We start from the raw sequence: 13,114 nt of genomic DNA on the forward strand, positions 1-13,114 counted from the left end.
TATTCTTATTTGCTCTTACTGATGTTTCTAGACGTTTCTCAAATTCCTCCAGGAAGCGCGTCATGGCCGAGTCGCCCTCAAAGTCGTTGAAGTGGTTGTTGACCCAAAGCAGCACTATTCTCGTCACCTGAGTGAGAAAACAGACGCTTCATTTAACCTAAAGAGTTTCTCTAATGCTCTGTGTCCCTGTTGGTTTATTTAAAAACCTCAAGCTATTTGTATAGTTTGACAAGAAACGTGTTAAGAGCTCCAGCAGAGTATTTATAGAGCAGAGTGAAAGGTCTCTACGTCTCTAGAGCATCGCGTTGGTCGCTTCAGATAAACACTGAACGGTTTCAAAGCTCCACAACAAGATCAGTATTTCAGCAGAGTTTCTGCACTTCAGTAAAACGACCAGACTTAACAGTAATTTAATTCAATTTAAGATATAAAGTATAATATTCACTCTGAATTCAAACATATGACACCAGCGCACAGTAAACAAAACCGAATGGAAACGAGATAGACCATAAAGGAAAGAAAAGAAACAAAATAGGAAGAAAATGTTAAACTAGGAAATGAAGAAGTAAGAGAAGGAAGGATAGAGGCAAGGTAGAAGGAGACAAAGGAGGAAAGAAAAAAGATCTGACAAGGAAACTTTACTTTCTGGAAAGTTACAGAAAAGGAAGGAAAATAACAATGAAGCAAAGAAGACCAGAAGAAGACAATAAACATATTATAAAAGAAACAAGGGAGGAAGATGTAAAGATGGAATGAATAAAGGAAAGGAAAGAAGGACATCAAGAAGGAAGGATGGAAGAATAAATAGGGAATACAGTCAGGAATTACAAATGTTTATCCCAAATGTATTTTCTGTTTTCTATACTTCACATTTGGAAAACAGACTTTGAAGGACCAGAAGCAACCAGCAGCGAAGATCAACAGATATAGATCCAATTCATACAGGAACAAAAGAAAAACAGCAGCTGAGCAATTAGATGATCATCACATAAAACGGCCCTTTAATTTAATCCTAACCGTCTTTTAGTTCATAATTGGAGAAAAAACACTAAAAAACAAACATTTCTGCTAAATTTGCACGTCTTTTCCTGCTGTTCTCACATTCTGCTACCGTCTTCTCCTGGATCCAGTTTGTTGATTTGCAGGCTGGATGTCAGAGTAACGAGTATTGACATAACAACACTAACCTCAGGTTAAAGCATCAGGCATGAACCAGTCAGTAGCTGGCTCACAGACAGCTGAGCTGGCTGTTCCTGCATCGATCTGCAGGTAAACGGCTCCACACATGAAGCTGCCATCGACAATCATGACAATATAAGAAACGCTGATATTTTACTTTAGGCCAGGGATGCCCAAAGTGTGGCCCCGGGAGCCCTTTGTGGCCCTTTAAATGACTTTGTTCGGCCCCTGACCTCTGGTGGTTGAACTCTGCGTTGGTATGAATAAGCAAAAAGTGGTCAAGTTGAGCTGTTATTTGTATGCAGACTCCCTTTACAGGAAGCTTTTGCTTTTCTTTAGCCTTCCGCCAAACAGAGTTTTAGTTAGCCATCGCCCTATAACAGACATTTCTGAACAAAAAAAGTCCCAACTGACCGTGTCCCGGTAGCAGTCCACCTGGAACCAGTCCAGCAGTTTCCTGCCAACGTCCATGGGACTGGACAGGAAGGTCCTGTAGGTCAGCAGGAAGTCCTCGATGTAGGTGGGGTCCACCACCGACGGCTCTTCCACCAGGTGCATGATCAGACGCTCTGGAGTTCCCTAAAAACACACAGAAAGCTTCACCAAAGTCCAGCATAGAGGACATGCATTCAGGCGGCGCCAAAAGGACTTTCTGTCACTTAAATGAAACCCAGTTCCAGTTTGACTCAACTGAACATAACCTGAAATTATTGGACTGAATAAAATTTTAACCAAACTTTCCAGACATGTATTTGTGTAAAATCTTTTTTAAAAAACTATGCATTATTTTGCACGATGGAGCACTAGGGCCATAATAGGGAAAATAAAAATTACAAGAATAAAGCTGAAATAATTAAATTGTAGTAAAATGAGAATAATTTCAAGAATAAGGTCATATGAGAAAGAAGTTGAAATAAAACAAGTCGAAATAATATGAGAACAGTAATTAGATGATGCTTTTATGAACATTTTAAGGAAAGATCGCAACAATTAGAAAAGAACTAAGGATTTACACACCAAAAACATGTAGTTACACATATTTAACACTGCAAAAAACAGAAGATCAAACCAAACAGTTTGGTCTAGTTTCCAGTTCAAATGTCTTACTACACTCCAAATAATAATAAAAAAACCCTTAGAAACAGTTTTTAAGCAAGATTTAGGAGCTTGTTTTTAGATAAATGAAAAAGTTCCAGTTCCATTGACAGATTATTTCACTTGTAACATGGGAAAAATGTCTTGCTATAAGTGAAATAATCTGCCAAAGGAACTAGAACTGGGTTGCTAGGTAACGGTCTGGGCTTGGCTGGGGTTGCTAGGTAACAGCACGGTTAAAAAAAAAGTTTAAAAAGTTTCACTTTGTGAAATCATCTGCCAAAGGAACTAGAACTGGGTTGCTAGGTAACGGTCTGGGCTTGGCTGGGGTTGCTAGGTAACGGTCTGGGCTTGGCTGGGGTTGCTAGGTAACGGTCTGGGCTTGGCTGGGGTTGCTAGGTAACAGCACGGTTAAAAAAAAGTTAAAAAAGTTTCACTTTGTGAAAGAATCTGCAAATGGAACTAAAACCTTTTCACCAATATTAAGGGATTGTTGACTTCTAATACCTCAAATTTCTTATTGAAAAGTTTGTTTGTCTCATTTCAAATGTACTAAGATATTTAAACTAGAAACTAGACCAACATTTCTTGGTAATATTTTGTATTTTTGCAGTGAATATATGACGTTAACATTAATCCTGAAAATGACAAGACCAACTCCGGATGGAGCCGTCAGCCATCCATAATCTGAAGAACGAGGCAGATGAAGCCTCACACCAATCTAAGGGTAAACCCACATAACACCCGAGCATTAATGCTCCTGGTTGGGGTAAAACTTCAGTGTCAAGCGGCGATGTACAACATTCGAGACATGTCTACTCTTCCCGTTTCACCAAGTTTGTTAACATCCCCCCCAGCGGCGGACTCTGCAGGAAACGATTTGTCCGACTGGGGAACAGAAACTAGAAGACGCAACTGCTTTGTGTCGGTCACACAAAAAAAAGAACAAAGTTAGGAAAGAGAAGCGGAAATGCTAACACTTGTGAATTGACTCATCCCCAGTGGATGTGATTTAGAGCCAGCAGCTTTCCTTGGGTAAGGCAGCAGAGAGAATCGTTCAGGCCCATTAGCTGATCGATACCTGGCAACCTCTGGAGCTGTGGCGATGGGATCAAAGGGCTTCAGGAAGCTGACAAGAAAATACTCCGGCAAACAATAAACTGCTAGCGATCATAATGATCAACAACGAACACAGAGCAGATGTACTTTATTTTTTTTATGAGCCAGTGAAGTCAATAAATTCAAATTATACAAGAGTTCAGGTTCTTATTAAAGAGTTTGAGCCAAAATTTAAGTTAAATAGAACCTTTGACTTTGGTATGCTTATATTTAAAAAAAACCACCACTTTCTGACTGTCTTCCATATTGTATCCACATGGAAAAACAGAATATTTCTCCAAAAGTGATGAGAATAAAACACTGAAAGTCTGCCACAGAGTCTGCCAAGACGCCGACAGCAACACTGAAGGATTGCTAAAAGATTGAGGCAACAATCTCTTGCATTCAGCACATTTCTGGACTAAAGACAGACAAATTTGTTTTCTTCTCAAAAAATATCCAGATCTGGCAAAAAAATCTCCCAAAACCATGTATGGGAATTAAAGTTCAAAAAAACCAAACTTAAAACTTTTGTACCAGAATTCAACATGGTATATTTGATGCAAAAACCCGCAAAACAAAACAAAACAAAACAAAAAAACATTGAAAGAGTTTTTGACAGCAAAAAATTTAACCATTCTTTCAAGAGACATTTGAGCACTGCAAAAAAAAAAACAAAAAAACAAACAAGGATCCTAACAAATATTTTGGTCTAATTTCTGCTTCACATGTCTGAGTACATTTAAAATAAGAAAAACTAACCTAGACATATATTTTAAGGAACTAGAAAAAGTAAGATGGGAAAAATGTCTTGTTTTAAGTGAATTCGATCTGCGAATGGAACAAGAATTAGGTTGCTAGGCAACGGACTGGGCGTGGGTGGCGTTGCTAGGCAACAGCACAGTTCTCTGTGAAAAAAAAAAATCTGCCAATGGATCTAGAACTTTTTCACCAACATAAAGGAATTATTGACTTAAAATAAGCTCAATGTTTGGCTGAAAAGTTACTTGTAAGTTCGCTTTGTTGTATTTAGGGCTGAACCGATTCCTCGAGTGATTCGAGTACCTCGATTATTAAAATTCCTCGAGGAAAATTGACCTGCCTCGAAGCTTCGTTAATTTATGTTTTATCATTTAACGCACCGTGTTTCAGCCGGAACATTATTTGCGTTGCGCGGAGCTCTGACTTCCGCCTCTGAGTTGTTGACGGAAGCTACGTGTTAGCGGCATAACGTCCAATCTTCAAGTTCGGCCCGCGGGGATTTTACTGATTGGTGATAATTCCGGGTTTTCATCGTTTTTGTGGGACCAATAAACATCCTTAAAATGACCGGCGCGATGCCGGGAGTTCGGCAGCCTTTCTGCTCCGGAGCTGCTGGTTGAACGGCGGGAAGAAGCTGAGGAGGATTTCTACAGGTGAGCGGAGAGACTGAACACGGCGGGCGGCTGAGGGTTGATGCTTACAGGGTCAGAGCAGCTTTACGGACGAACCGCACAATAAACTTATATCATCCCGGTCTGAACAAACGGGAGGCGGAACATGGCTGGTAGATGAGTTTCTGAACGGAGGAGCCGTAAATATCCCGTGTTGCTCCCCCGGTCTACAAAACAGTAACTGGTATGGAAGCTCAAAGGTGGAAAAAATAGACTGATGTTGATATCCGATAGTAACACTGGTGTTATGGAAGATTCACCAATATTTTATTTCATAATTGTTTTTATCCGATTACTCGATTAATCGTAAGAAAAATCTATAGATTACTCGATTACTAAAATAATCGTTTACAACAGCCCTAATTGTATTTCAGACGTCCCCAGATAAATATCTGAGGACATTTAATGTATTTAACTACATTAAATAATTAATGTCATTATTTACATTAGAAATTAGACCAAACTATTTGATAAGATTTTGGATTTTCACAGCGCGAGTAGAGAACCCGAGTAAGAGCAGCAACACTTCAACATATTTTTACTGAAGTAAAAGTAAAAGTAGCTGTCCTAGGAATTCTCAAATAAGAGTAAAAAAGTATTTGGTTAAAAGTCTACTCAAATACTGAGTAACTGGCCAAATTGTTCAATATTTAAAAACTACATAATCAGACAGACCGAAATGTAAACTTAAGTGGAAATGTTGGAATTTTAAGGAACCAAAATGACAATAATTCATATAAGTAACTAAAAATAACAAAATCAGGTGAAGGAAAATGTTTCCAAATCAGTTTCTTTCAATAAAAAACTAACAGAAACTGCAGGTGCATCTGAGTCTGGTGGATTTTGGTTAAAACATGTTTCTTTTTCATTCAGTGGGTAAAAACATCCAGAAAGTTTACTCAAGAGTAGAAATACTTCAACATATTTTTACTGAAGTAAAAGTAAAAGTAGTAGTATTTCTACTCAAGAGTAGAAATACTTCAACATATTTTTACTGAAGTAAAAGTAACAGTAGTAGTATTTCTACTCAAGAGTGGAAATACTTCAACATATTTTTACTGAAGCAAAAGTAAAAGTAGTAGTATTTCTACTCAAGAGTAGAAATACTTCAACATATTTTTACTGAAGCAAAAGTAAAAGTAGTAGTATTTCTACTCAAGAGTAGAAATACTTCATAATGAAATTACTCAAGTAAAAAATAAAACACTCTTACAAACCTTGATGACGATGTGACCCTTTCTGGTGCCGCTGCGGTCCAGCTCGCGGTGCTCCTTCACCATCACGATCTCCCCCTCCTCCTCCACCTTGTGCGTGTTTTTCTCCACGTGGTTGAGGATGCGCCAGTAATCCTCCTGGGCGATGCAGACGAACTGGTCGAGGACGACATGCGGACAGCGGGTGAACTTGTAGTAGAGCAGAAGATTGCTCTGCACCACGTTCGGATACTCAAAAAGCAGCAAAGTGGACGCATGAGAGCTGGCAAAGTGAGGCATGGGAGGATCGCACGGACAGAGGAAGGAAATGTCCAACAGCGGAAAGCTCTCGCTGAAATAAAACTGAACTGGGAGAAATGGAGGTCCAAAATCATCTCAGCTATTTGAACAAGAAATCACTAAAACATGACCTGCTCCTCTTGTCTAACTCATCAGTTTCTGCATTTGTTTCACTAACGTCTACCTCTGCAACTTCCTGTTTATGTGTGGTAAGGAAACGATATGCGCCGCAGAGGAACTAGTCAGTGTGGACAAAGGGACCTTCTGTGACTTTTCACATCGCCATTATATTAAGAATGTGCTTTTTCTTTAGAGAAGGTCACTCTAACAAAGAAACTGATGTTACTGGGATTCCGCTTATATGAAAAGTTTATATGAAAACAAGCAGGAGGAGAAATGATTGACCTGCAGAGGCAAACATGAACTAAGAAGAAAAGCAGAAATGAAATCAACTCAACTTTGGCATTTCTGCTCCATGACACACATTTTACTTTACAGGCCAAAGACGAGCAGGACTAAAATTAAAAGATTCAGTAGCAGTAAAAATAAATACTGTACAGAAATGACTTATTTTTGTACAAAAGAGGAAGTGTCAATCATAGAATCAGTCTTTTTGTTTTACTATAGGAAGGAGAAATCTTAGAGCCAGTTCAGGCACATGCCAGAAAAATTATTATAAATTATAAGAAAAGAATCACAAGAGTTCATTCAAACTCATGATAAAACTTTTAGTGAACGGAAGGAGCTAAAAATCCTTAAAATGTTAAAGCTTTAAATACTGTTGTACACTTTATGAAGCTATTACAGTAAAGAATAAAAAACACCAGCCATTCTGCACTGTAAAACATAATAAACTGTGCCTGTTAGTTTTTGTAGTTGGTCTTCTGTGTTTTTACAAATGTGTTACTTTTGTAGGAGTGATACCACAAATAATTGTGTTTTTTTTGCAGCAGGAAATATTTAACTGTCAAAATCTTTCTTTCTTGTAAGCGAGGTAAAAGTGTTTTCTTTCAGTCAGCTGACAGGCAGTGCACAGAAATACGTGAGGGAGGGGCAATGCTGTGTTAATCTTTACAGTATCAGTGCTTATGTAGCTAACGAAACCCAAACAGAAACTGTTTTCTCTTGCTCGTTTGGTTCAAATGGTGAAAAGTTTCACCAATTAAATAATTTAAATAAAACAAGAAAGAGGGAAAAATTCTGATTTTTCATAATTTGATAATTTTGTTGTCAAATTCTTTTAAACTGTTGATCAAATATTAAATTAATGTACCATTACTGGCTATTTATGATGATTAAATAGATCAACAGCAATACCAAAAGTGCCGTCAGATTGAGGAATTAATTTTCTCCACCCTGAATAAAACCACCATTTCTGTTTGTTGTGTTTTACCTGGCAGTCATCTCCTTTGGTGCGAACTTCTCCGTTCATGTACTGCTTATCCAGTGAGGGCGAGATGCCAAAGCTGTTCCCCATACAAAGAGTCTCTGTTCGGCTTTCTGCACGGCTGATCTCCACGGCTCCGTTCAAGATCACATACCAGTGGTCGAGCTGCAGACAGGCCAACAGCAGCAGCAGCAAATTATTCTGTGATTCCAGCAGCTAATCCCATAAAATGGGCCATAATTGCTTCTTAGCACCGTTTTTTTTTTTTTCAGGTGTTTGACAATACAGACATGTTGCCGTTTACAACCGGTGTTATGAATTTAGTGCAGTGCGACACACAGCAAGCGGGGGAAATGACGCAGAAGAATTGTTTAAGAACAACTGAAAACCACTCATATTCTTCTGTTTTCTTCGCTCTCTGTGTTGACTACGCTACACACACACACCTGTTGCCATGGCAACTGGCAATATCGTCACTATACATATAAACAAGATTCAACACCAAAAAAACACCCAAACATTTCCTACACACAGTCCAGAACATTCAGTCAGTTGCAGTTTTATGTTTTTAGGCTTGATGCTTATTTTGTGATCATTAATAAGTGATCGCTGAGGTAGCTTAGCTACCGCTGCTGTTAGCTAAGCTAACACAGCGGTGGTAAATTAGCTAATTTAAACACTACTGATGATCTGTCAAGAGTTGGTGTTTAGGTCAGCTTCTACTTTTATTTTTTAACTGAACCAAAACACGCCGGATCCCACAGCACATCTACATGTTGAGGTTGTCATAGTCAAGCTAGCATAGCTAACCTACTTCTCTCTCCCTTCCTACTTTTTTTAAAAATTAAAACATTTTCCTAACCTTGAAATCTAGTTGTTGAAGTGTTGACAATTGCAAGCAAAGCACTGTGTCGTTTTTCTCTTATATATTACGCAGACATTTAAGATTTAGCGCATTATGTTGACCACTGAACAGTTAAAACCAATGCTAGTCATTGTTAGCTAGCAGCTTTTGCTTTGTAACGCGCCTATGGACACCAGTGCATACAGGGTTGGTTGTTGGTCTGTATCACTGTAGTCAAAACATCCATTGGTTGTTGCCAAACTTGAAATGGACTTGTAGTATATTTTGGTACTAGCGCGTTGCGTTTCCGAGTTATGTCTCCAGCCGTTGCTTTTTAAATAGAAACTGCTTCACTTCGCTCAGGAAGGAGGGCGAACGAACCCTGGGCTCCCTCTGCAGCCATCACTGATATTTGTGAGAGCTTCTCTCTTTCTCGGCCCCAACGGTTTCTATTTCTGTCGCTTTACTTGCTGCCCCTCTTGTTTCTCTGAGGCGATGAAAAGGAAATAGTTGAGGCAATCAACCACACGTAGAAATACATAGCACACAAAAGTTGTTAACTAGCAACTCTGCTGTGCTATTATTGATTTACTTGATGAATATGTACAGAAATAATTAGCAACCATGACATCACAGGTGAAAAATGAAGCTATTTTTGCTTTTTTTGCTCCCCTGAAGCAAGCTCGTTTCTCCTCTACTACACCACTTTAGCCTCTTTATTGTCCTCTCTCTCTCACTCAGCCAAGCCATTTTGACTTCTGAGTGGAGCCAAGTGCCTCTCTTTGACATTCACCATGTGAATCCAGAGACACTGTGGAGGAGCGCTGCCCATCAATCGACCTGACAGAGACAGCAGGGAGGCACACAGACAAACACACGGCTGTTCAAATACACATTTTCTGAGAGAGTCTCTAAGTTTTACCAATGCTGAGATCAATCCCCGTCTTCCTGATCTCAGAAATGGTCGATTTGATATCAATTTTCGGTCAGTTTCACTGCTGCTGTGTGGAAGAAAACAGTCAGAATGGATCTCTTGTCTCTCAGACATGTAACTTAATTAATTTGCTTTGTAGCAGCTCAAGTGACTGGCAGCACTAACACAGTGGCTCTGCACACTTTGAGAAGCATCACAGGCTCCTTCAAACCTTCATTTACTGCTTCCGCCTAAAATATGCTAACAGTTATATTCTGGTTTTGAACTAAGAGAGAAATATTGACAGAAAACAAAGGTTTATCAACACAAATTGTACAAAAGGTGTGTAGCATCCAGCATTTGTCATGCAAAATATCAATAATATCAATATTAACATGTCCAAGCCACATCCAGGTTTCCCAGAGGGAATGCTGGGAAAGTGTTGTTTCCATCAGCAGATGTATTTCAGATGAAGCTACCTGTATTCTGCTAATGTCAAAAAAACTAACAATTTCAATTGTGGTGTTTCAAACTTCATCTGTCAAGAATACAGATGTGATTTTTTTATATGCAGGAAGGGAAATCACACAGGAAGCTACATTTGATATCTATTGTCTTGTATGTTATCGGTTCCTCGTTGACTTAGCTGTGAAAAGAAAATGTTCCTGAGTTTTCGTGGGTGAACCTGTTTCTCCATAAACGCTTTGCATGTGAGAAAGTCCCAAAAGATTATTTGAGAGTTTCAAAAAGTCTCATTTTTTTGTGTCTTGCTTGACGTTTGAGCTAAATATTCTGTGAAATGAGAATGTGAAATCATTCCTACCTCTTGTTTGTTGTGCAGGATGACCGTGCCAGATTGCTCCACCACCTCAAACACCATGACGCTGCACAACTCTCGCCGTACGGACATGGTCATGTTGGCGAACGCAGGCAGCTGGTGCAGAAACTCCAGCAGTTGTTCTGGTTGTCAAAGAGACGATAGCTTTGTTAGAAGAGAATCTCTTAAAGCTTCTCTTTCTGCAAAATGTGACTTTTTTTTGCTACGTTGCCGATAAGTTACTTGTAAGTTAGTTTTGTCTTAATTCAAGTGCACTAAAACATCTGCAGTAGAAACTGGACCAAAAGTACTTGGTAGGATTTTGTGTTTTTGCAGTGTAGGAAGCTGCTCCTCTTTTAAAACATGACAACCAGAGCAGAAATTACTCTGGAAGAAGTGCATATAAATCATAAAGGTGGAATCCCATAAGAGACGTAGAATCCGCCTCATCTGTGCTGCAGCGGAGAACAGAGTGACCTTGATCCAAACTGCTCAAGTGCTTTAAAACTTTTTTCTTCACAGCCTCACTGCTGTAGTTGTACATTTTTATTGCTCTTCTGCTAAGACTCCTCTTGAGTTTGCTCCTTCTTGGTTTTTGTTAAATGCAACCTACAAGGATCAGAGTGCATTTCTTTGAATCTCCATCCATCCATTTTCTTTACACAGTTGTCCCTTAGTGGGGTTGGGAGGGTTGCTGGTGCCCATCTCCAGCTAGCGTACCGGGGTCACCCTGGACAGGTCGCCAGTCTGTCGCAGGGCATCACAGAGACGCACAGGACACACAACCATGCACACACACACACACTCACACCTAGGGGCAATTTGGAGAGGCCAGTTAACCTGACAACATGTTTTTGGACTGTGGGAGGAAACCGGAGTACCCGGAGAAAACCCACCATGCACAGGGAGAACATGGAGACTCCATGCAGAAAGACCGGGGCCGGGAATTGAACCCAGAACCTTCTTGCTGCAAGGCACCAGCTCTACCAACTGCACCACTGTGTGCTGCAAGCATGATGAAGGCAAACTATGCAAATATTACACATGCAATAAAGTTACAGTTACTCTAAAAAACATAAATTATGTGCTACTCCATCTATGTTGACCAGTTTAGTCAGATAAATTGTTAAAAACAAACCTAAAATTTATACTTTTCAGACATGCACTCTGAACATGTAAATATACTTTAGTACTGTTTTTCTTTTGTTTGTTTTTCTCTCAAATGCATTTGCGTGTATAAAAGTTTATTATTTTACTACAAAAGCCAAACTAACTAACTAAACTAATACTGCCAAAAGCATGACATAACACCTGTTATGAACATGATGTTTATGTCTGTTGTCATTAAGTGCCATTCTGTAAATAATGACACTTTTAATGCAATTTGTAATGGAAGTTTGCAATAAAAGCTTCATTATTTAAGGACAAAGCTGATGAAGATTCCGATGTTCACCCCTTCAAATAAAGTGTTTAAATTAAATGCACCCCTAATGACGCTATTTTAGATTCATTTTCTTCTTTTAAACTTAATATTCATGAGCTGAAGAGAAGGCGGTGAAAAGGCCAGACCCCCGGCCGGCCCGGCGGGCTCGCAGCAGGCCAGGCCTTTACCACCTCGCCTCGCTCTCTGATGTGGTCACCTTCCTCTCCAGGACCCCACTGGGTCCCACTAATGAGGCCGTTTAAGTGACTGCCTGCTTAAAAATACACATTAGAAGGGCGCTGTTGTTTAGATACCTCTGCAGGGGGTTTTGTGAGGGGAGGGCTCCCTGTGTGTTCAAGCTGAGCGACTGATGGTCCCAAAATAGCAACAAAACCACACCAAATTAATTTTTTAAACAATTTTATACAAATATTTGATCAGTAGGGGCGCACCGATTCCGTTTCTGGCCAATTCCAGATCTGGGTAGTAATTAGTTACATTTACTTAAGTAAATTAGGTTTACAACACTGTACTTTTTACTTTTACTTTTTTTTAAAGATAATTCAAACCGATTACCTTATAGGTAATTTGTACTGAATTCTGTCATAAAAACAAACTTAAATCTGAGTAAACAGTGACTGATACCAGTATTGGGGAGTAACTAGTTACATTTACTTGAGTAACTTTTTGGAAAAAATGTACTTTTAGACTTTTAGGAGTATTTTGTTTTTACTTTTACTTGAGTAATTTTATTCTGAAGTATCTCTACTCTTACTTGAGTCAAATGTCTGTATTTTCTACCCACTGAATGAAAAACAAACATGTTTTAACCAAAATCCACCAGACTCCGACACACACCTGCAGTTTTGATAAAGTTTCAGAAGTTTTTTTTATTGAAAAAAACGTATAAAACTTAAAAACTGAAATAAAAAAAAAAGCAAAAGAAACTGACCGATGTCGTCGTCGTTGCGGTCGGCTGGGTCTTTTTCCAGACACTCTCGGACCAGGTCCCGGCCCAGGAGTCCGTCTGACGCTCTCTCCAGGTCTTCATCCTCCTCCTCCTCTTCCTCGCTGTCCACTGGAGCCTCTGGCAGTCCAGACAGATCCACGTCTCCCAGGTCGCTCTCTGTGGCCTGAATCACAAGAAGCAATCACAAGAAGGTGGGAACTGTTTTAGCGTTTTCTGCAGAGACAAAACACAACCACCAAAAGCCAGAGTGTGGTCGGATGAGACACATTTTTTAAATTTTGGTCTTACTTTTTGAGTAAAACTGCTGCAGAAATCTCTAAAAAAAGGTGAAAAAAATGTACTAATAAACACTAACTTTACCTCTACACAACAATCCGCATCAAGTGGAGATTTTTTGCAATTTCAGCTTAAAGATATCCAAAATTGGACGATTTATTAAATCAACTTTTCAGATTTTACTTG

The 13,114-nt window shown here is 39.3% G+C and overlaps 1 protein-coding gene across 17 annotated transcripts in view; it reads right to left on the reverse strand.

Moving 5' to 3' along the window:
• rapgef6 (Rap guanine nucleotide exchange factor (GEF) 6) overlaps positions 1-13,114 on the reverse strand; it is a 147,813-nt gene that overhangs the window by 39,125 nt on the left and 95,574 nt on the right. For all 17 annotated transcript variants that reach the window (XM_008426850.3, XM_081615334.1, XM_008426867.3 and 14 more), the window contains 6 exons: positions 12,635-12,815; positions 10,266-10,402; positions 7,692-7,850; positions 6,023-6,175; positions 1,594-1,758; positions 20-127 (listed from right to left, as the gene is read on the reverse strand). In XM_008426850.3, the coding sequence (XP_008425072.2) occupies positions 20-127; positions 1,594-1,758; positions 6,023-6,175; positions 7,692-7,850; positions 10,266-10,402; positions 12,635-12,815 (903 nt within the window). The remainder of the gene's footprint in view (positions 1-19; positions 128-1,593; positions 1,759-6,022; positions 6,176-7,691; positions 7,851-10,265; positions 10,403-12,634; positions 12,816-13,114) is intronic.

The sequence above is a fragment of the Poecilia reticulata genome, chromosome 14 (assembly GCF_904066995.2).
Source record: "Poecilia reticulata chromosome 14, P_reticulata-male-v2, whole genome shotgun sequence".
NCBI classification, from domain to species: domain Eukaryota; kingdom Metazoa; phylum Chordata; class Actinopteri; order Cyprinodontiformes; family Poeciliidae; genus Poecilia; species Poecilia reticulata.